The 22195-nt window shown below is 39.3% G+C and overlaps 1 protein-coding gene and 1 pseudogene across 2 annotated transcripts; both read left to right on the top strand.

Annotated features, from left to right (window-relative positions):
• The first annotated feature begins 2677 nt into the window (after positions 1-2677).
• On the top strand, positions 2678-6454 carry LOC308271414 (nuclear ubiquitous casein and cyclin-dependent kinase substrate 1-like; annotated as a pseudogene). The gene is made up of 2 exons: positions 2678-3076; positions 6033-6454. The product of its transcript is annotated as a nuclear ubiquitous casein and cyclin-dependent kinase substrate 1-like (transcript).
• Positions 6455-9677: 3223 nt separating this feature from the next.
• CLEC14A (C-type lectin domain containing 14A) lies at positions 9678-11072 on the top strand (the record flags this gene model as incomplete). Its single annotated transcript, XM_080707136.1, has 1 exon — positions 9678-11072. One exon carries the CDS (start codon positions 9678-9680, stop codon positions 11070-11072), a length of 1395 nt encoding a protein of 464 aa, XP_080563262.1.
• Between the last annotated feature and the right edge of the window lie 11123 nt (positions 11073-22195).

Genomic DNA, 22195 nt, shown 5'->3' with positions numbered 1-22195 from the left:
ATCCTGCATTTCTAACATAAGCCCTCCACTGCCAATGCTACTGCTATTTGAGTAACAAGAGTATTTAAATCTAAAAAATAACTAAATACATACTTATATTTGTGATAGTACTATGAAGAAAGAAGTGCAGGGGACAAAGAGGTTATAAATAAAGTAGCAGATGTAATTTATACCTCAGGACTAGGAGAGAGAATATTTAAGCCAAAGGCAGCACGGTGGGAGTAGATAGGCAATAGTAGTCAATGTCTACATCCCTCTGCCTACAGGTGTCCTCAGGATAGCCTCTCGGGTGTCTCTGCCTATAGGTGCTCTCTGGATACCAGTGGGGGCTTGCCCTGTGCTTAGGGACTGCTGAAAATACCTAACACCAAATGCCTTGAGCTTCTTGACGGCGGGGCAATAGGTCATAAATAAATATTGTAGCTTCTCCCCTAGTGGACATTCTGGGTTGGGTTTCTAAGTCTCTCCAAGGGAGGGCTCCCAGAGGATTAGGCCCTGTTTGCCCCAGCTGCAAATCTCATAGTACCTGTGGCTGGCCTCCACTCTTTCCTGACTCATCGACTAGTGGAAATGTCAAGTAGATGATGGATGCATGAATTGGGAAGTCAGCCAAGAATGGAGGATAGCTTTAAGTTTGGGCAACACTGGCACAGGGATGATATTTAAAGCCATGGCATAGCATAGGATGAAATTATCTGAGATAATTATCTGAGATAAGAGGAATATCCAGTGAAAGAGAAGAAAAGCAAGGAGTAGACCCCGAAGAACTCCGAAATGTATGAACTTAACTTAAAAAAAAAAAAATAAGCCAAGCAAACAATGAACGCTTGTAACCCATCTCTTGAAAAGATTCTTTTGCTGAGTTCCAATCCAGTTCTAAAAGGCTGTGAACTCTCACAATTTTTAGCCTCTATAGATTAGTTTCTGAATGTCATGTTCCCCTGATGGAATGTTGTATCCTTTTCAATTTCCTCTGAATTATTTTTATATCTCTTAAGTGAAATCAGAAATATACCAAGACCCAGATGCGGTTTCCTTTCAACAATGACAGAGTTATTTAGTGAGGATCAACAACCTTATAAATTTATAATGTAACATGCGATTTGTGAGAATTTATCTTTCTCCATCTTGAATTATTTCTGATATTTTAAATAAATAATTAAATTGAAAATGGTAGGCTGAACTTAATTTCCCTCTACATTCTCTCTAGTTCCTTGAGTGATCTTGTGCAAATAAATAAATAAATAAGTAAAATGCATAATTCTTAACAATTATCCACAGGTTGAAAACGCTGGAAACATAAATATTTTACTTACTATGCTTTTTCAGATTAATAGTTGGCTTAAATTTTAAAATGCTTTACCTGCAAAGGAATGTGGGAGTGAAGAACAATAGGCTGAGAACATTTTTTTGAAAATGTAACTACTATTTGATTTCACCTTCTTTAAATCACATTTTGGAACTCTTTGTCATTCAGAATTAAATTAATCATAATACCTGGCTCATGTCATTCCCTCATCATTCATATATAGCCACTTTCATTTATTTTATTCATTACTTAATCATTTATCTTTTAATATTTTATTGATACATTGTAATAATACATCTTTTATTTTTATTTTATTTTTATTATTTTAGTTACTGGGGATGGAACCCAGGGGCATTCTATCCCTCAGCTACACCTCCAGCAGTATGTTTTAATTTTTTTTTTTCAGGTATGGGGATGGAACCCAGGGTCATTCGACCACCGAGCTACACCCACTACCCTATTTTTTATTCTTTATTTTGAAACAGGGTCTCACTAAGTTGCAGAGGGGCTCACTAAGTAAAAGCTGAGGCTGTCCACAAACCGCGGTCCTCAGGTCTTGCCTCCCGAATGCAGGGATTATAAGCGTGTGCCACCACGCCCGGCTTTTTAAAAATTTTTTATTGGTGCATTGTAGTCATACATGCTGCTTTAATGAAGTACAAAATGGTAGAGGCATACATGCACACATCACCCAATTATCCTTTATCCAATTCCCACCCCATTCTCTTCCCCTCCCTCCTTCTCATGTTTGGCTTAATAATTGACTTTGATATGTTTGTTAATGTATATCATGAACATTATTTTTATTCTTTATTTTAAAACAAGGTCTCACTAATTTGCAGAGGACCTTACTAAGTAGCTAAGGCTGGTTGCCAACCTGTGATCCTCCTGTCTCAGCCTCCCAAGTACTGGGATTACAAACATGTGCCACTATGCCTGGCTTGTAGTCATACATCTTAATGAGGTACAAGATGGTAGAGTGTACATGCACACATCACTCATTTAGCCCTACCTTAATTCCCACCCTATTTTCTCCTCCCTCTCTCCTTTTCATTTTCTGTTTAGTGATTGACTTTGATTATGTTTGTGAATGTAATGATGGAATAATCAGCTACTAAGTCAATATCTAAAATGAAAGCTGGTGGTTTGATTCATTCATTTTGAAGAGACAGGGGAGCACGGGGGTTCCTCTGATCCAGGGGCTCTGAACCAAGGAGCTGAGGACCTGGAGAAACCAGCAGCTCAGGGTTCAGCAGCAGAGGCCCCATTGGCCGAAGTTAGGGGACCGGGGGCAGGGTGCGGAGCACACGGGGTTGGGGGAGGTCCTGGTCTTTGGCCTCTGGACTCTGTCCAGTTTCGACAGCGAAAATGATCCAGCCTGTCAGAAATAGGAAGGTCGTTGATTATTCTCAGTTTCAGGAATCTGATGATTCAGATGAAGATTATGGAAGAGATTCAGGTCCTCTTGCTAAAAAAATTCGATTATCTCCTCAAGAAGCTAAAAAGAAGAGGCAATCTGGAAAGAATTCACAGAAGACAGTGAGGACTCAGAAGAAAAAGATGTGAAGACCAAGAAGGATGATTCTCATTCTGCAGAAGACAGTGAAGATGAAAATGATGATCATGAATATGTGCACCAGCAACAGCAGGCAGCATCTAAAGCAGCTTCTAAACACAGAGAGATGCTCATGGAAGATGCAGGTAGTGAAGAAGAACAAGAAGAGGATGAGACACCATTCCAGGAGAAAGATTACAGCAGTGACAAAGATTTTCTTTTTTTATTTATTTTTTAAATTTTTTATTGGTGCACTGTATTCATTCATCATAATGGTATAAAGAAAATACTTTTGTAGACATACATGCACACATCGCCCAGTTAGCCCCTATACGAGCACCACCCCGTTCCCTCCCCATCCCTCCTTCCCATGCTTGGCTTAGTGGTTGACATCTAGTTTTATAGCAATTTATCCAACATTAACAATGATAATCTCACATAACAGTTTCATTTGTCTGATACCAAGCTTTTGATGACTTAAAGATAACATTTCAATATTTCTTTTTGCTTTCTTTCTTACCAGAGAATATTTTTTTCTTTTATTTTTTTAGGTGAAACTATCGTACATTTATTTATTTATTTTTCAGAAAAAATCTATCCTGATATGGAATATGGACTCTAGATACCCAAAACAATCTCGAAAAAGAACAAAGCTAGAAGATGTATATTTTCTGATTTCAAGCCATATAAAGCTACAATAATTGAAACAGTGTAGTACTGTTCTAAAGGCAGATATATAAACCACTGGAGTTAAATAAAAGCCTAGAGATAATTTCTTCCATATATTGTCAAGTTGTTTTTGACAAGGTTTCCATGAACATTTGGTGGAGGAAATACTAATCTTTTAACTAAATATTGTTGAAAAATAATAACTACATGAAAAAGAATAAAATTGGACCCTTACCTAACACCATATACAAATATTAACTCAAAATAGATAAAAGACCTAAATATAAATCTTAATACTATAGACTTTTAGAATAAAATCTGGGTCATAAAACCTCACAACATTGAAATTGGCAGTGATTTCTTGGATATGATTTCAATGGCACAGGCAACAAAAGGGTAAACAAACTTCCTAAAAAATAAAAAAAAAATTGTATATCCAAAGACAATGTAAACAGAGTTAACAGTTACTAATAGAATGGGATAAAAATATTTCCAAATGCTATATCTGAAGGTATATTAATATTCCAACTAGAAATCCTAAAAATTAGCAACAATAAAAGCAAACAATACAATTTAGAGATAGGTAAAAGACTAACATAAATAATGAATCTCCACAGATAACCAATCTTAGTTGTCTGTTGGATGGAAAATCTTGTTTCTCTGGTTCTGGTGTGTGTTACCTATTTCTTCTTTGTAGTTAATCTCTTTGAGTATTTTCTCTAGTGCTGGTTTTGAAGACATAAATTCCTTCAGTTTCTGTTTGTCGTGGAATCTTCTTATTTCCCCATCTAATTTGATAGAAAGTTTTGCTGGGTAGGAAATTTTTGGCTGGAAGTTGTTTTCTTTCAGAGTTTGGAATATGTTACTCCAAGCCCTTCTGGCTCTCATGACTTGGTTTGGGAAGTCTGGAGTGATTCTAATTGGTTTGCCTCTGAATGTCACTTGGCCCTTTGTTTTTGTTGCCTTTAAGATTCTCTGCTTGGCTTCCACACTGGTCATTTTGACAATTATGTGACGTGGAGATCCTCTTCTCTGATCCTGTCTAAAGGGAGTTCTATAAATTTCCTGAACCTGTGTATCGACCTCTTGCTCTATGTTTGGAAAATTTTCTGCTATTCCTTGAAGAGATTGTTGATCCCTTTGGTTTCACCTTCTTTTCCCTCCTCTATTCCAATTATTCTTAGGTTAGCTCTCTTAAAATGGGCCCATATTTCTTCAATGTCAGATTCCTGCTGTCGGATTTTTTTTTCTAAATTAGAAACTATGCGTTCATTTTTTGAATGATCATCTTCTAAGAGCGAGATTTCTATTCTCCATGTGGTCTAATCAGTTGTTTGTACTTTGAATTGAGGCCTTTACTTCATTAATTGCATCCTTTATCTCTTTTTGGCTCTCTCTGAATTCTTTTTGAAACACCTCTATTATTTCTACAGTTATTTTCCTGATTTGATCTTCTAGAAATATCTGAATTTCTGTTTTATCAGGTTCTGATGTTGTGGGGTTGTGGGCATTCATTGCTCCATTGTTATTCCTCTTTCCCATGATTTTGGAAGTTTGTGCCTTCTCTGGGTTCTTCCCCGGGTCACTACGACTTCACTTTAGGTGCTCTGGATCTCGAGTCTGTGGTATCTCAGTCCCCACTACTCCTTTACTAGGTTGTATCGCAGAGTCTCAGACCCTTTAGACCATGGGGGGTGCTAGGTTGGGCGTTCTCCTATGGTGTGATATCTATGCCACCGCCACTCCCCCACTGGGTCAAGTCCCTGGGAGTACAGTACTGGGATTTCTCCTCTAGGGGCCACAATTTGACTCACTGTTGCTGAGTGTGCAGATGGAGCTGTAGTGGACTTGGTGAATTTGCTGCTGCTGCCACCAGTGGCAATATGGCGCCGCTGCTCTGCCCTCGGCCGTGAGGCTGGCGTATTTCTTTTCTGTTTTTGAGCTCCTCTCTGAGTCCGTGCAGGGTGTGCTGAGCCCAGCCCCTGGGAGCTTTAGATGCTCCCTGCGCCAAGAAATCTGCCGAATTCCTCCCGGCTGATCTGTAGTGGCTCACCTCGGCTCGCTGTCCGCCGCTCCTCTCTGGAGCCTGGTGAGCTCTTGCGTGCGTTGGTCTGGTGCCATCCGGTGAGCTCGCCGCTGCCGCTGGCAGTAAGGCGCTGCTGCCACGTCCTCAGCCGTGAGGCCGGTGTATCTCCTCTCTGATTCTGAGCTCCATTATGAGTTCCCCTCCTCTCTGGAGCCTGGTGCTGCAAGGGAAAATGGCGCCCGCCGCTTCGTGCCGCGTCTCTGACTGCAGCACTGCGGTCTGGTTTCTTTCTGGTGTCTCGTTTTTCCAGCCCTCTTTTTCTCTGTCCCTTGTAATTACATTTTTTGTTTCTCTGCTGATGGTGTTTTCTGGCTATGAAAGGTGCTGATTTTGTGGTAATAGAGATTAGTTGTTAGCAGGGCTCATAAGCCCCACTTTTCTCCATTGCCATCTTCCTGGAAGTCGTGACAAAGATTTTCTAATAGAAGAGGATGATGATAGTGATGATGGCAGTTCAAAAAAGAAAAAAAGAAAAAACAAGAAGATGGCTAAGAAGTCCAAACCTGAGAGAAAAGAAAAGAAAATGCCCAAACCCAGGCTAGAGGCTACAGTGACGCCAAGTCCAGTTAAAGGCAAAGGGAAAGTAGGTCACCCCACAGCTTCAAAGGCTTCCAAGGAAAAGACTCCTTCTCCCAAAGAAGACAGGGAAACCAGAAAGCCCTCCAGAAAAGAAAGTGTCTGCAAGCCCTCTGCCCCGGAAATCTGGGTGTGAAGGATCTGAAGATGACACCCAGTCTGGGGAGGATTAAAACTGATGATGGTTTCAAAAGAGATTTTATTTAAAAAAGAAAAAAAAAGAGAGAACCTACTTAAGATAGAACATGATTTGGGCTATGGCTTGACTCATGGGCTTTCAGTGCTTTTTTCTATTGGTTGAAGTTTTCTCTCTCTTTTTAAAGAAAACCATTGCACATTGAAATGTTTAAGTTACCTTTTTTGTCTTTTGGTCTCCTCTTTGCCACCATACCTCCCTCTTTTCCAATGAAAGCCATATGAAATTAAAAATAAATTTAAAAAATAAAATGAAAGCTGGGACTCCAATAATATCCTACATTAAACCCTTCGTTCTTTTACCAATTTGCCTCCACCTCTTCTCTCCTACCCAAAGGACCCATCTCAGCATCCTCTGTTCATTCTTCCTTCTATCTTATTGTACTGTAACTACTTACTTTCCTAAAGAGTACATGTATTTAAAATGTGTTTAGCATTTTTGGTATTACAAAAAAAATGTCCATCTTTGTATAATTTTTTAGAAATTTGTCACTTAACATTGTATTGCTAAGATTAACTTATATTATTTGTGGCTATAGTTCATTAATATTGATTGCCATATAATATTTATTGAGTAAATATACCACAGCTATTTATCTACTGTTTCTGAGCATTTTTACAAATTCTAATTTTCATTAATATGAAGAGTGCAGCTATAAACATCTTTTATATATCTTCTGTTGCATCTGTATAAGAGTTTCTCTTTACATATATATTACATATACACATGCACACATATATATCTATATATCCAGGAATTTTACACACACACACACACACACACACACACACACCTTAGAAGGTAAGTATATAGACAGTATGCAGATGTTTAATTATAGAAAAAATGGCACAATTTTATAACATAGTTGCTTTCCTAACATATAAAAGAGCCTATAAATTCATACTTATTATAATCAGATCTGAAGTATTTGGGTATCAGTGAAGGTAAAATGGCATTATGTTATTATATTAATAAACATACTAGTTAAAATTAAAATTCCTTCTACATTTCTATGTTTTTCTGAATACACTGTACACTTCAAAATGTTAATAGCATACAGATCAATACCAAGTAATTCATTACAAAATGAAACATGCTTTACTTTTAGCTAATTTTTTTCTGACTTCTCTCTTACATCATACCAGCCCTGGCCAGGACTATGATATATAATCATTATAATGAATATGTTTCTCTCCTCTAATATCCCACCTCCCTAGGCTTAATGCCAGGGAGTGGTATCATTTATTTACTATGAACTTTCCAGTTATTCATTCTTTCTTATTCTAGCAATCTCGTCTCTCCCCAAATGACTTTCAAAATATCTAAGAATTTTCATTTAAGTTTGATAAAGGTTGTACTGAAATGTACCACACTCCAGGGATGCATTACAACACACTGCCATGGATAGCAAAAGCATATAGAGCTGGCCCAAGAGTGATTAAGTATTTTCAAAATTCATTTTCTGTTTGACTTCTGGATTTTCATGTTTCTTCCTTACGAGACACTAAGTTACTTAATTTAAATGCAAAGTCATGTTTAAATGTCTCAAGCATTAAAAAATGAGAGACCAATGGATGTCCTTTAAATTGGGAAACAAAAAGGGTGGGAGAGAAATCCTGCTGCAAAACTCCAGGGTCACCAAGAGCAGTAAGTGTGACGATGATCCATGGTGTTTACTGTTGCTTGTTAAGACACATGGACTTTCCAGAAGAAGAAGGAGAGTGAGGGGAATGGTAAAAAATGAGATGCCAGCATACAGATGTGACCCAACACCTTCATTCACACTCCCTTTTAGCTAAACAGTTCAATATAGTTCAGCAAAGTGAGTCTTAAAGTGTGGATTTAGCCCTATTCACGGAATGGCAACTTTCATTCTGATAATTGATATCTGAAAGCATCCTGCCTCTTCACCAGGGCTGAGTTGAGGATATTTCTGTATTTTGGATGCAACATATTCCGTCACTGCAAGTCAGAATTGATGAATGATGTATTTTCTAATATGATGTAGATTGTCTGAGTTGCTAACAAGAAATCCTTCCAGGGCCAATGCAGATTTGAACCTTTCCTTCCTACCTATTTGAACTCCTCCCACTTCCAGAGTAATTGGCATTTTATTTTAATAAAACACCCATTGGAACCCTGAAGAAATTGAATCAATCATCTTTTCAATTACAGAGTATTGTTTTACAGCATCCTATATGCATTATAATGTAATAAATACTCAAGTTTCTTAAGGTTGTTGAACTCTAATGTTCCCAAAAGGAGACTTTTACAAATTAGTGCTATAAATATTGGTACTTAATCACAGAGAAAAAAGATATTAAAATAGTTCAAGGATAAAATCACACACAGGGCAGTTGTTTTCCAATGTTAATAACTCCGTGAACTCGCTTATATATAACCTATAAACTTGAAGGAAACCTAACAACCTAACAGTGAAGATCTATGGCCATTATTTTTCATTTAGGTGATGAAAGGCGTTTTCTCTCCTGAATGAACCAATATGTGTCATTTCAAAGAGAAACAAAAGGAAGAGAAAACCAAACTTTTAAAGCAAGTGCTGACCCAAGAAGCTAGTGCTTCCCACTTAAACTACCCAAAGATTCTCCAGATTCTTTGGCTCACATTTAGAACATCTGGATTTTCCTTGACAGAATAGATGACTGACGGGAGCCTCAGGAAGAGATCCTGGTTAAATAGTGCTGCCTCTGATCTAGAAGGGAGATGCTGGAATGTCTCACATGACTTCCCCCTTCCCCCTCCAAGCACAGGAAACCTTCAGAGGACTGGGGACTTCTACTAATTATTCTGACGCCAATTCCACGGATCCCGACAAAAACACAATGGACAGGCGTGGGCCTGCAGTCACAAGCGAGTGACTTTTTTCCTTAGTATTTCCTGCCAAGGTTCACCAGTGTGTTCTGGGATAGGAGGTCTTGTAACGCCCTGGGAGTTGGGGCCTGAGAGAGGGTGACTCTTCTCTGCTCTAAGCGGGGTGTTGGACCTCCACTGCGTTCCCAGGCGGCAGCTGTGTGGTTGACCCCAAAATAAATCAGGGCTGCGCTGGGCCTGGCAGCTCTGTCGCGGCCTAGAGGAATCTGTTGGCCACAGGGACTCTGGTGGGGATTCTCAGAGGTTAAGGGAGGGCGGAGGAGAAGGGAAGGGAGGGGATTTGGGGCGGGCTGGGCCAGCTGCAGAGGGCGGCGACCTTGCTCCAGAGACAGATCCCAGCCCTCAGAAGGGGCAGACCTAAATTAAGAGCAGCTGTGTGCCCAGAGCCTTCGCCATGAGGCCGGCACTCGCCTTGTGCCTCCTGTGTCAGGCGTTCTGGCCTGGACCCTGCGGTGCAGAGCACCCCACCGCTGACCGGGCGGGCTGCTCGGCGTCGGGGGCTTGCTACAGCCTGCACCACGCTACCATCGAGCGGCTGGCGGCCGAGGAGGCCTGCAGCCTGCGCGGCGGGTCGCTCAGCACGGTGCACGGGGACGCCGAGCTGCACGCGGTGCTGGCGCTCCTGCGGGCAGGGCCTGGGCCTGGAGGAGGCTCCAGGGACCTTCTATTCTGGGTGGCCCTGGAGCGCGGGCGTTCCCACTGCACCCTGGAGGGCGAGCCGTTGCGGGGCTTCTCCTGGCTGTCCCTCGACGCCGACCAGTCCGAGAGCGACACACTGCCGTGGGTGGAGGAGCCCCAGCGCTCCTGCACGGCGCGGAGGTGCGCGGGACTCCAGGCCAGCGGCGGGGTCGAGCCCGCAGGCTGGAAGGAGATGCGCTGCCGCCAGCGCGCCAATGGCTACCTGTGCAAGTACCAGTTCGAGGGCTTGTGCCCCGCGCCGCACCCCGGGGCCGCCTCTCACGTGAGCTACCGCGCTCCCTTCCAGCTGTACAGCTCGGCGCTGGACTTCAGTCCCCCCGGGACCAAGGTGAGTGCGCGCTGCCCCGGGGAGCTCTCCATCTCTGCCACCTGCATCCAGGAAGACGGCGGCGCGCGCTGGGACGGGCTGCACCCCGGGGGCGAGCTCTGCCCCTGCCCTGGCAGGTACCTCCGCGCCGGCAGGTGCTCTGAGCTCTCGGGATGCCTAGACGACTTGGGAGTTTTTGTCTGCGAATGCGCGGCGGGCTTCGAGTTGGGGAAGGATGGACGCTCTTGTGTGACCAAAGAGAAAGGACAGCCGACCCCCGAGGTGCCCGCCCAGCGCTCTCAGGCCACTGCAGCCAGTCCCCCCGAGACAGACGGAACGCGGGCACCCCAAGTCCACCAGAGGCCTGGAGACGTACCCCACGCCACCGAGCCAGGCCCTCCTGCAACATCGACTCCTGAGACCCTTCAGTGGGGAGCCCACAGCACGCCTACCTTTCAAATGTCTCCTCAAACCCAGCCAAGAGCCACTACCACCCCACCAGGAAGCGTGATCCCCAGCTTTTACCCCATGTCTGCGTCTTCCACTCCCCGGGCCCTGGACTCCTCCTCCACCGTGGTTTTCGTCCTAGTGAGCATCGCAGTGGTGGTGTTGGTGATCCTGACCATGACCGTGCTGGGGCTTTTCAAACTTTGCTTTCACAAGAGCCCTGCCTCTCCACCCAGGAAGGGGCCTCTGGCCCCGCGGGCTGTGGAGAGCGAGGCCGAGAGCGGGGCTTTGCGCCCCAGCTCTGCTCCTGGCACTGACAACGGGGTGAAGGGGTGAAGGCCGCTGGAACTGACCAGAGGGCGCCTGGCTGGTGGCTCCTCTCTTGGCTCCTGCAAAGGCTTGGGGAAACAGGACAGGGCCATTCTTCCTGAGCAGACTTTGTCAATGTCAAGGAAAGGGCTGAAGTAATGATTCCTACAGAAAATCGCCTTCTTCTGAATTTCCTCTTCTCCACCCAGGAGCTACCTGAAGGGGGAGAGGTGTAAAGAAGTGCCTTAGGGTGGTCTTGAGGACAAGGTCACACCAGGGGAAGGTATTTTCTTATGTTCTGGGGAATTCAGAGAGTGACTGAACATTTCAACACATTGGAGGCAAATAGAAATCAATCCTTTTTTTAAGTTTATTTTTAATAAAATGGGAAGAAAATCTATTTTGTTCGGGCTGAGAGAATATATTGGCTTGATATTCCCAAGCACAAAATAAAAGATTGTTGATAACCCACTCGAATATGGTTCTGCAAGGAGTTCTTATTAAGGAGGAGAGCATGCTGGGAATAGCAACAGGCTGCAGGGCATGCTGGGAATAGCCACAAGGGTACTTTTGCTTTTAGATTGAAGGGGAAGTCCTTCCACTCTCTGATAAGGAGCAGATCTTTCAAACAGTGACTTTTCCCTTTGTTCTTTTATCCTTTACTTTCAAAGTCACTGCTACTGGAGAGCGCTGCTATAAATCCAAAGTTGTGTATTGCCCTAGCTCCTGGCTCTGGAAGGAAATTATAGTTGACCACTACTCCAGTGTTTATCGCGTGCCCTTGCCCAAGGAAACAAATGATTTGTGTGTTCTCTTTCCGATGTTTGTGCTCTCCAGTGAAATGACCTCCCCAACCAAATCACCTTCTCCTAAATATCAGGATGCTGATCCTTACTTCCAATTATAGTGATGTGAATTCTCAATTAAAACGTTAATGCTAAGTATTGATCTGAAATCTTCTGGGTGCATTAAAACAGAAGTAAACTGGGTTTCCTCCAGAACTGCTGTATGCTTCTGCACTTTTTAATCCATGGAAAAACTTGAATGCCAAGCCATTTCCCCTCTCCTTTTTTTTTTTTTTTTGCTGACTGAAAATGTGTGCAGTCACAATGCATGTTCATCTTAGAATGATTACAATTCGACAAGAGTCTACACCTTGAAGGGCTATGTAAATAGCTTTCCATAAGAGTCAGTAATATACAAAAATTATATGCAAAACATCTGTTGTTGTGCTATGAATTGGAATATTAGAAAGTCATCAAAATGAAGAATTGCTATGGAAAATAATGCAATAATGATCACTCTCCAGTGGAATCAAGGTCTCTAGAAGACATCCTACTTTTAGTCATATGCTAAGACTTGCAAAGTGTGTAGGGGTGATGAATAAAGAGAAAGAGAGAAACAAGCTTCATAATGGGGGGAAACAAAGTAGAAAAAAATGGATGCTACTTTTCATAGAATCATTTTGATATTCATGAGCGTTTGCAGTGGAGGTGGGTTTAAAATTTGTAAATGATGGGCCTGGTGTGGTGGCACAGCCCAATAAGCCCAATACTTGGAGGGCCGAGGTAGGAGGATCACAGGTTGGAAGCTCGACCTCAGCAATTTAGTGAGACCCTATTTTAAAATTAAAAAGGGGCTGGGAGGGTATAGCTTAGAGGTAGAGTGTACCTGGCTTCAATCCCCGGTTTAAAAATTAGAATAATGAAATAATCTACTAGAAAATTCAACCTAGAAATCTATCTTTTCTAGGTTTAAATATATATGGTATAAATTAAGGGAATAAAGTAATAGGTAAGTTTTTCATATACTAAATATACTTCCAGCTAATTTCATTATATTATTTTATTTTATTTTATTGTAGTCCTGGGGATTGAATCCAGGTGCATTCTACCTCAAAGCTGCACTCTGAGCCTTATCTTTTATTCTTTATTTTGAAACAGGGTCTCACCAAGTTGCAGATGGCCTAAGTAGCTGAGGCTGGCCACAGTCCTGAAATCCTCCTATCTCAGCCTCCCAAGTACTGAGATTACAAGTGTGCACCACCATGCCCGGCTAGCTAATTGTATTGAAATAAAATCACAAATTAGATTTAAAATTAACAGTATTTGAAAAAAATTAAATATAATAATTTCACAAGTGAAACCAATAATTAAGGGAATAAATGGTTCAACCAATGTCCTTCCCCAACTCGTCAGAGTATATCCAGTTCACCTCCTTCTTGGTGTTAATGTCCCCTTCACTGCATGACCTCTCAGTAGAGAAGGTAACTATTTGGATAGAACATAGGGTGTTCTCTTTCATAACTTGAAAAGTACCTTACTTATAATTGAACCGAACCAATATAAATATATACATATACGTAAGAAATAGGAAAAATAAACAAGTATGCATAAATATGCATATGTACTTGTATATTTATATGTGTTTACACATACACTTTATCTTAAAGTATTGTATTATTATTTAATACAATAGAGCATGTATCAGTAACTTATTATGCAACATATGGCTTTACGGGTCTTAGGCTAGAAATGTCGTTTGTGAAGAATAAGTCTCAGCCAATTACTTGGCTATGTCCCCTATTATTTCCTCTTGTAAGTGGATCAGGAAAGAATTACAGAAAATTATTTGTTTTCATCTTTGATCTCTTGACAGACAGCAATTGCAGACCAAGCTGCACAAAATATCCTTTGATTTCTGTCTATGATGTCGTCCCTAAAATGTTGATTCTACAGCAGAATCAGGCCAGCCAAGCATGATCTAGTGAGTTTATTTGAGGTTTGTTCCTTTCTTGCTTGAAAATTACTGGCCTGCACTCCTCTTTAGCTTTCTGTTCACTCGTTTTCTTACTCTGAAGGTTCGGGACCTAATTGATGGTCTTTTTCTCAGTTCTGAATTCTGCCATCCTCTTATACAATTTAAAACCTCTTGCACCACTCCTCTGATGGCTGTACATTTCAAAATTTTCACTTCTTTGTCTTTATCATTTCTAGTCACCCCACACATCATTTTAGCCATGAACTCCAATGGGCAGACAAATTTAGATGATTCCAAAACTGCCCCACATCTGAAATCACAAATTCAGGCATTCATGTGCATATGACGACTTACTTGAATGAATTTTGCCTCTGATTAGAAGGAACCCGAGATTGTTTTACTTTCAATGTCCTGTCTTTCTTACAGTGATAAACCTTGTAGAGAACAGTAGCCTGACACTGTATCAATTTTTGTTTTTTATTTCTTTTCAGAATAATTTTACATTTACAGAAGCTGCAAGTATAGTAAAAATAGCCCCCCCACCAAATCAGTTAAGAGCAAGTTGCCAAACCAAGCTCCATCATCCCTGGACACTTTTAATACTTACTTCTAGGTCATTTAACTTGTTATCATACAATCATTCATAGTATTCATAGTTAGGAATGCTTTCTCTTCCATTTTGGATTTTGTTAACCTGAGTATTTCATTTTTATTTATCAATTTTTTAAGTAGAGGAATATCAGTAGTCTAACTAAAGATCTATTTATTTTGTTGATCTTTTCAAGGTACCAACATTTGGGTACATTGATTTTCCTTATATTTCTGTTCCATATTTCATCTATTTATCATCTAATCTGTATTATTTCCTTTCTTACCTTTGTTTTCAGTTTACTTTGTCTTTTTTTCCTAGTTTCTTAGAGTAGCAAGTTGAGTTATTGAGATCCTAATTTTCTAAGATATATGCATTAACAGTATAAATTTCCCTCCAAGCACTTCTTTAGTGATATTCAAAAAGGTTGTTCATGTTCTATTATAATTTTCATTCATTTAAAATGCTTTTTTTGTGGTACTGGGGATGGAACCCAGGGGCCTTCTACCTCCCTCCAAGCTACACCCCCCAGTCATATACATATATATATATATATATATGTATATATATATACATATATATGTATATATATATGTATATATATATACATATATATATGTATATATATGTGTGTCTGTGTGTATGTATGTGTGTGTGTGTGTGTATATATATATATATATATATATATATATATATATAATTTTTTTTTTTTTGCGGGTCTGGGGATGGAACTCAGGGGCATTCAACCTCCGAATTCCGAGCTATACCCCTTGCCCTATGTTTTTTTTTTATTCTTTATTTTGAAACAGGGTCTCACTGATTTGTAAGGGGCCTCACTAAGTAGCTGAGGCTGTCTGCGAACCACAATCCGCCTGTCTCAGCCTCCCAAATACTAGGATTACAAGCATGTGCCACCACGCCCAGCTCCAGCCCTATTTTTCTATTCTTTATTTTGAAACAGAGTCTCACTGAGTTGCAAAGAGCCTCAGTAAGTACTAGGTTAGGCTGTTCACAAACTGAGATGTACCTGTCTCGGCCTCCCAAATGCTGGGATTACAAGTGAGCACCACCATGCCCGGCTTCATTTAAAATACTTTTGAATTTCCTTTGTGATTTTTTTTTCTTTTGATACACTGGCTATTTAGGATAATATTGCTGAATATCCACATATTTACAAACTTTCCCAAATTCCTTATATTTTATTAATATAATTTTATTGTGGTTAGAAAACATATTTTGCTCTTTTAAATTTATTGAGATTTGTTTTATGGTCTATCCTGGAGCCTAGTGTATATATTATGGAAAATATGAGTGCTTGAGAAAAATTGTGTATTTTGCTATTATTTGGTAGTATGTTGTATAAAAGCCTATTAGGACTAGTTTGTTTATAGTTTTTTTTTCTTTTTCTTAGCTTTTCTAGCCATTATTGAAGTAAAGTCTCTGATTATTATTGTTGAGTTGTATATTTCTTTCTTCAATTCTGCCAGGCGTTATATATTTGGGGGGCTCTATTGCTAAGCACATATATGTTTAAATTATATTTCTTGATGGGTGAACCCTTGTTATTACAAACTCTCTCTCTTTTCTATTTAGTAACAGATTTTTTTGTTGTTGTTTGAAAGTATATTTTGTGATATTAACATTAAAATTTCAGTTGCTTATTTTCAGTATTGGGAATTGAACCCAGGGCTTTCCATATGCTAAGCAAGCACTCTAACACAGCTATGTCCCCAGCCCTTTTAATTTTTTTTTTAATTTTGATACAGGATTTCCCTAAGTTGCTCAGACTGGCACTGAACTTTAAATCCTTTTGCCTCAGCCTCTTCAGTAACTAGGGTTACATATATGAACCACTATTCTGAACTCTAATTGTCTTATGGTTCATTTTTGCTTGATATATATTTTTATATCTTTTAGCTTTTAAACATCTGTGCTTTTGTATTACAGTGTGCTTTTTTTTAGAAAGCATATATTTGGACCATTTATAATCCATTTATAATCTCTGTCTACTACTTTGAATGTTTCACACATTTATATTTAATGTTATTACTGATAATGCAGGATTTACATCTATTATTTTCTGTTTACTTTCCGAATGTCATGTCTTTTTGATCTTATATTCTTCCATTACTGTCTTCTTTTGTATTGAGCAAATAAATATTTTGTGTTATGTTTCTCTTATTTATTTTCTTTCTTTCTTTTTTTTCTTTTTAGTGGTACTGGGCTTCCTGGAAACCCTTCTACCTCTGGGCTACACTCCCATCTCCAGGCTACACTCCCAGACCTATTTTATATTTTTGTTTGGAAACAGGGTCTCTTAAACCAGCGAGGCTAGCTTTGAACCTGCACGATCCTTCTGTCTCCACCTCCCAAGTGCGGGGACTACAAGTGTGTGCCACCACGCCCGGCTTCTTTTTGTAAGCTTTTAAATGGTTGCACTGGGAATAAGAATTAACATCTTAAATTTAAAACTATATGATAAGAATTAATATCAACTTAATTTCAATAGCACACAAAAATTTTACGAAAGTGTAGCTGTATTTTCTTCTCTTTTGTCCTATTATAGGTAGTCAAATTCCATGTTTATACAATATAATATCATCTTCACAGTTTTATTATTGCTTTGTGCAGTTACTTAAAAATTAGGTAAGTGATGAAAGGGGTTACAAGCAACAAACAGATTTATAATGTCATATATTCACCCATAACACTACCAGTGTTCTTTGTTTCTTTGTGTGAATTGTATTGACTAGTGTCCTTTTATGTCATTCCAAGGACACCCTTTAGGATTTATTGTAGGTCATTTGTACTAGTGGCAATATTTGTTGTTGTTTAATCTAGGAATGTCTTAATTTCATCTTCATTTAAAAGTATATTTTTAATATCAAACTTTTGACTTATAATATTTCCCTTTTAATACTTTTCCCACTGTCTTCTGATCATCATAGTTCATCATAAATATCAGGTGTTCATTTTATTGAGAATATTTGAAGTGCTGTGTTCTTTCTTATCATTTTAAACTTCTTTCCTTTGACTGCTTTCTTTGCATGTCTCATATGTTTTTTCTAAAAGTTAAGTATTTTAAATAACATAACATGTCGGCTCTGTAAATCTGTCTCCTGATAGCCACAATACAATTTATTATCGTTTCTGATATTTATTCAATTGCTTTCCTTGGTCAATTCCAGACATCAGTTTTTTCTGTCATGTGCAGTCCCTGAACCCTATGCAGCGAGTTGAATAGTTAGCTAATGACTAAATAGAAATGTATTTAAATTGGACTGATATTTCCCCTCTGCTCTGTGGAGGGGGTCTATGCGTGTGCTGGAGATGGCTTTCAGTGCTCAGATAGCTTCACTTCATACTTTTACAGACCCTCAATATCACCCAGAATTGAGAAATTAGTGCTTTCACGGATCTCTCCAGGGCAGAGCAGAGCAGAGCAGAGCTCTTCATATGTACCTGCCTTCCTAGATTCCCAGGAATCTGTCAGAGTTTTGCAAAGCCCTCCACAGACATCTATCTCTTCATAAAGATCTTCCTTTTCAGTTCTTGCTCAGCTTCTTGTTTGCTACAACTGACCTCACTACCTGTATTAATTTCCTATGGCTACTGTAATAAATTTGCCACAAGCTATTGTTTTCATTCTGTTTGAAACAACAGAAATTTATCCTCTCAGTTATAAAAGGTAGAAGTCAGAAATCAAGGTGTATACAGGGTCATGTTCCCTCTGAAGCCTCTAGGAAGTAATCATTGCTTCTTCTAGCAGCTAAAGCATCTAACAGCTGAAGGTAATGGCTGGTGTTCCTCAGCTTGCAGGCCTGTTGTCCTGAACTCTGCCTGTGGTGTCACGAGGCCTCCTTACTTCTTTGAGTGCATCTCTGAGTGCAAATTTCCCGATTTTTATAAGAACAATGGTCGATGGATTTAATGTCAACCCCAATTCAGTATAATCTCATTTAACTTGATTACATCCAGAAAGACCTTATTTTCAAATAAGGTCACAATCACAGATACTAAAAGCTGGAATTTAAACTCATGTTTGGGATAGCATAATTCAGTCCACAACAACTGTTCCATTCTATTTTTCTCCTTATAATGTGCTTCTCTAAGCCATATCTCATATCTCAAGCAATCTTCCTGAGTTTCTCCTTTCTTTAAACAATTGCCATGTAATATTTTGAGCAAACTGCCTGGAATTAGAGCTTTTCCCACTGAGTGAACTCTGAGTCATGTCAAATCATAATCCTCGTCAACAAAGCTGGGAGATAGGTCAAAAGGTGATAATTCTCTGTGGATGGGGTTCTTTGAAAGCTCCAAACCTGTTCTGCCCCTTCCACTGACTGGTAGGCTGGTGGTTTTCACAGCTACTTTACTTGCAATGATGATGATTTTTAAGGCTTCTGCAGTACTACAGAGTAGAGGATGAGAATAGGGCAAGTTAAAATGTCACAAAGCTCCTTCTTCTATTTTTCTTGCATAAACACTTCTTAGTCTAGGGAAACTTACTGGTTAATTTCAAGAGTTTTAAAAAATATGATTACCCCCAAGTTTTCTCATTGTTTTTAAGGAGAAAAAGATTTTCAGAGAAATGTAACCATCTGAAAGTTCCACCTAAGCATTGCTTTTGTTCATCATCATCATCATCATCATCATCATCATCATCATCATCGATACTGGGAATTGAACCTAGGAGCATTCTACCTCCAAGCTACACCCCAAGCTATTTTTTAGATAATTTTGAAATAGGGACTTGCTAAGTTGCGGAGGGTCTCCCTAAGTTTCTGAGGACAGCTGAAAACCTGTGATCTCCCTGTCTCTGCCTCCCAAGTACTAGGATTATAAGTGTACAACACTATATCCAGGCAAGTGTTGCTTTTAGATGTCTTATCTCTTTAGTCTACTTCAGTCTGGAAGAATTCCCCAAGCTTCCTTGACTTCCATGGCTTCAATAGTTTCAAAGATAATATCCTAGTTATATATGTAGAATGTTCTAAATTTGGGTTTGTCTCCTCATTCAAGTTATGCATCTTTGGACGGAATTTTATAAAGTGGTGCTTTGTTTTCCTGCTTTCTAGAAGTTGGCATGTCATTTCACATTTTTACATTACTTGTGATATTAACTTTGGTCACTGAATTATGGTGGTGTCTATCATGCTCACTGTAAATCTTTCCTTTGTAATTGATTAGTATTTTGTGTTGAGGCAAATTTAGATTACATAAATATTCTGTTCTTCCTGAACATTCCAATATTTTTGCTTATTTGTATCAGGACAAGTTTACATATTTCTATTTTATTCAATAAGTCACTGTAATATTTATTTTGATGTTTGAATTGTTTCAGATTGGGGCAGTTTGTCACCTATGTCCATCTGACAGACCCCCAACATTCTTAGAGTATTTCTTTCCTTTCTATCACAAGAAGATAGAGTCATTTTGTACCTTTTCTTCTCAAGACTAAGCTCTATTTAAGTTCAGAAGAAAATGGTAATTAGAAAACATGATTTGATACTAAAAATATTCATTGCATCTAGGCTATTGTTCCCAAGTATATCCTTTGTAAAGAGTTAGGGACATGTATGTGTGTTAGAGCATGTATGTATGTTTGTATATGTGTGTGTAAATACATGCATGTGTAAACCTACATATATACACACTAATTTATATATATTTCTTTATATACATATCTATTGAGACATTCATCTATATAGAAAACCATGACTCATTCCAACATCTCTTATTCTTTTTTGTTTGCTTTTTGTTTTTTGTGAGTTTTTTTGGTGGTACTGGGGTTCCTGGAAGCCCTTCTACCTCCGGGCTACACTCCCAGACCTGTTTTACACTTTTTATTTGGAAACAGGGTCTCTTAATTCAGCGCGGCTGGCTTTGAACCTGCGCGATCCTCCTGTCTCCGCCTCCCAAACGTGGGGATTACAAGAGTGGGCCACCGCGCCTGGCCCAACATCTCTAATTCTAATTCAACCACACAGGGTTCAGATTTCACATTCCAGTTAGTCGCCATTTCTCCCCACATGGCTGCCCTCTCGTGGTCATGTCCTCTTCAAAGCTCTTCATACCACTTGGGGTCTGATCCCCCACAGCAGACAGTGACCACTAGAATTTCCTACATAAAAGTCTTCCTCCTGTCACAACTTATTTGGTACCATCTGAAAATATATATGCTTCTACTTTTAAAAAAAAAAAAATTTTAACACTACCTAGAACAACCTTCTTCCTTCTTTTTTATCTGGTAACCCCCCGTTCATGTTTAAGGACCAAAATATAACATCATTTTACCTGAATGGAATCTCCAAAGTCCCAACACCAGGATAGGCTCTAGTAATCTCACACCTACATTCAATTACCTCCGTGCCTGGCACATAAGTTTTGTTGCTGTTTCTTGATGGATTTTATTTTTTCAGATCTGGGGATGGAACTCAGGGACATTCAACCTCTGAGCTACACCCCTAGCCCTATTTTTTATTCTTTATTTTGAAACAAGGTCTCACTAAGTTTGGAGGGCCTCACTAAGTAGCTGAGGCTGATCTCATTCTCCCGAATGCTGTATGTTCTTATGCCACCTTAAATGTAATAGAAAACACATTTTATTATAGGTTAATTATTTGGGTTTTGTCATAGAATCTGAAAGAGGTTTCTAAAAATTAATGATCCTAGTATCAATTCCCAAAAAGAAAAACCTCATCAATATTAAGTTAAAAATAAAATTTTGTTTTTGGTGGATATTTACCAAAATGTAGCAGATTAGATGAAATATCTCCACCTAAGTGTCAACTTTTTTTAGTTGCCTAGAGGTATATTTAGCAACTAATTCACATTATGACAAGTGAAGTTGTACTGCTCAGTTTTAAATATTTTATAGGAACATTACTGGTATTTCTCCTCAGTGAAACTGAGTGTTTATTAATTCATATGTAGAAAATTGTCAGACCAGAAGAATGGGCTGCTATAATTATAGGATTTTAATATCACATTTTTGTTTGTAAAATATCTTTGAGCATGCCAAAATGTATAGCATATATAATTATTTTTCATGTGTATATGTGCATTGTATTGATAGTTTATAGACATTAGAAAATCCACAGAATAAAGATAAAAATAAAAAATTATAAATATTTTATCCTGGTATGATGGCATATACCTATAATCCTAGTTCTTGGGAGGCTGAGACTGAAAGATTGCAGGTTCAAAGCCAGCCTCAGCAATTTAGTAAGGCTCTCAGCAACTTGGTGAGACTCTGTTTCTAAATAAGAACTAAAATAGAAGCCAGGTGTGGTGGCTCACATTTGTAATCCCAGTACTCGAGAGGCTAAGACAGGAGGATCACAGGTTCTAAGCCAGCCTCGACAACTTAGGGAGGCTCTCCGCATCTTAGTGAGACTGTTTCTAAATAAGAAATAAAATTGGACTGGGGGTTTAGCTCACATGTAAAATGCCTCTGGGTTCAATCTCCAGTCTCTCTCTCTCTCTCTCTCTCTCTCTCTCTCTCTCTCTCTCTCACACACACACACACACACACACACACACACACACACACATACACACTAAAATAGGGCTGGGATGTGGCTTGGAGGTAAGATGCCCTTGGCTCTTATCCCACAATTAATTAATTAATTAACTAATTAAATATATTGTTTTATTTGGCAAAAAACTTTTTGCACTCACTATAATACTCTTTTATTCAATGTGATTAAAAATACTTATTATCATTTCAGCTTCATTAAAGCTTATATCAGCTTTAATAAAACAAATTGAAATAAACTAAGCAGTTATAAAGTCATTA

Source organism: Muscardinus avellanarius, assembly GCF_963383645.1.
Source record: "Muscardinus avellanarius genome assembly, chromosome: 12".
NCBI lineage: Eukaryota > Metazoa > Chordata > Mammalia > Rodentia > Gliridae > Muscardinus > Muscardinus avellanarius.
The sequence above is the reverse complement of the archived record's forward strand: the minus strand, read 5'-3'. Positions and strand labels throughout refer to the sequence as shown.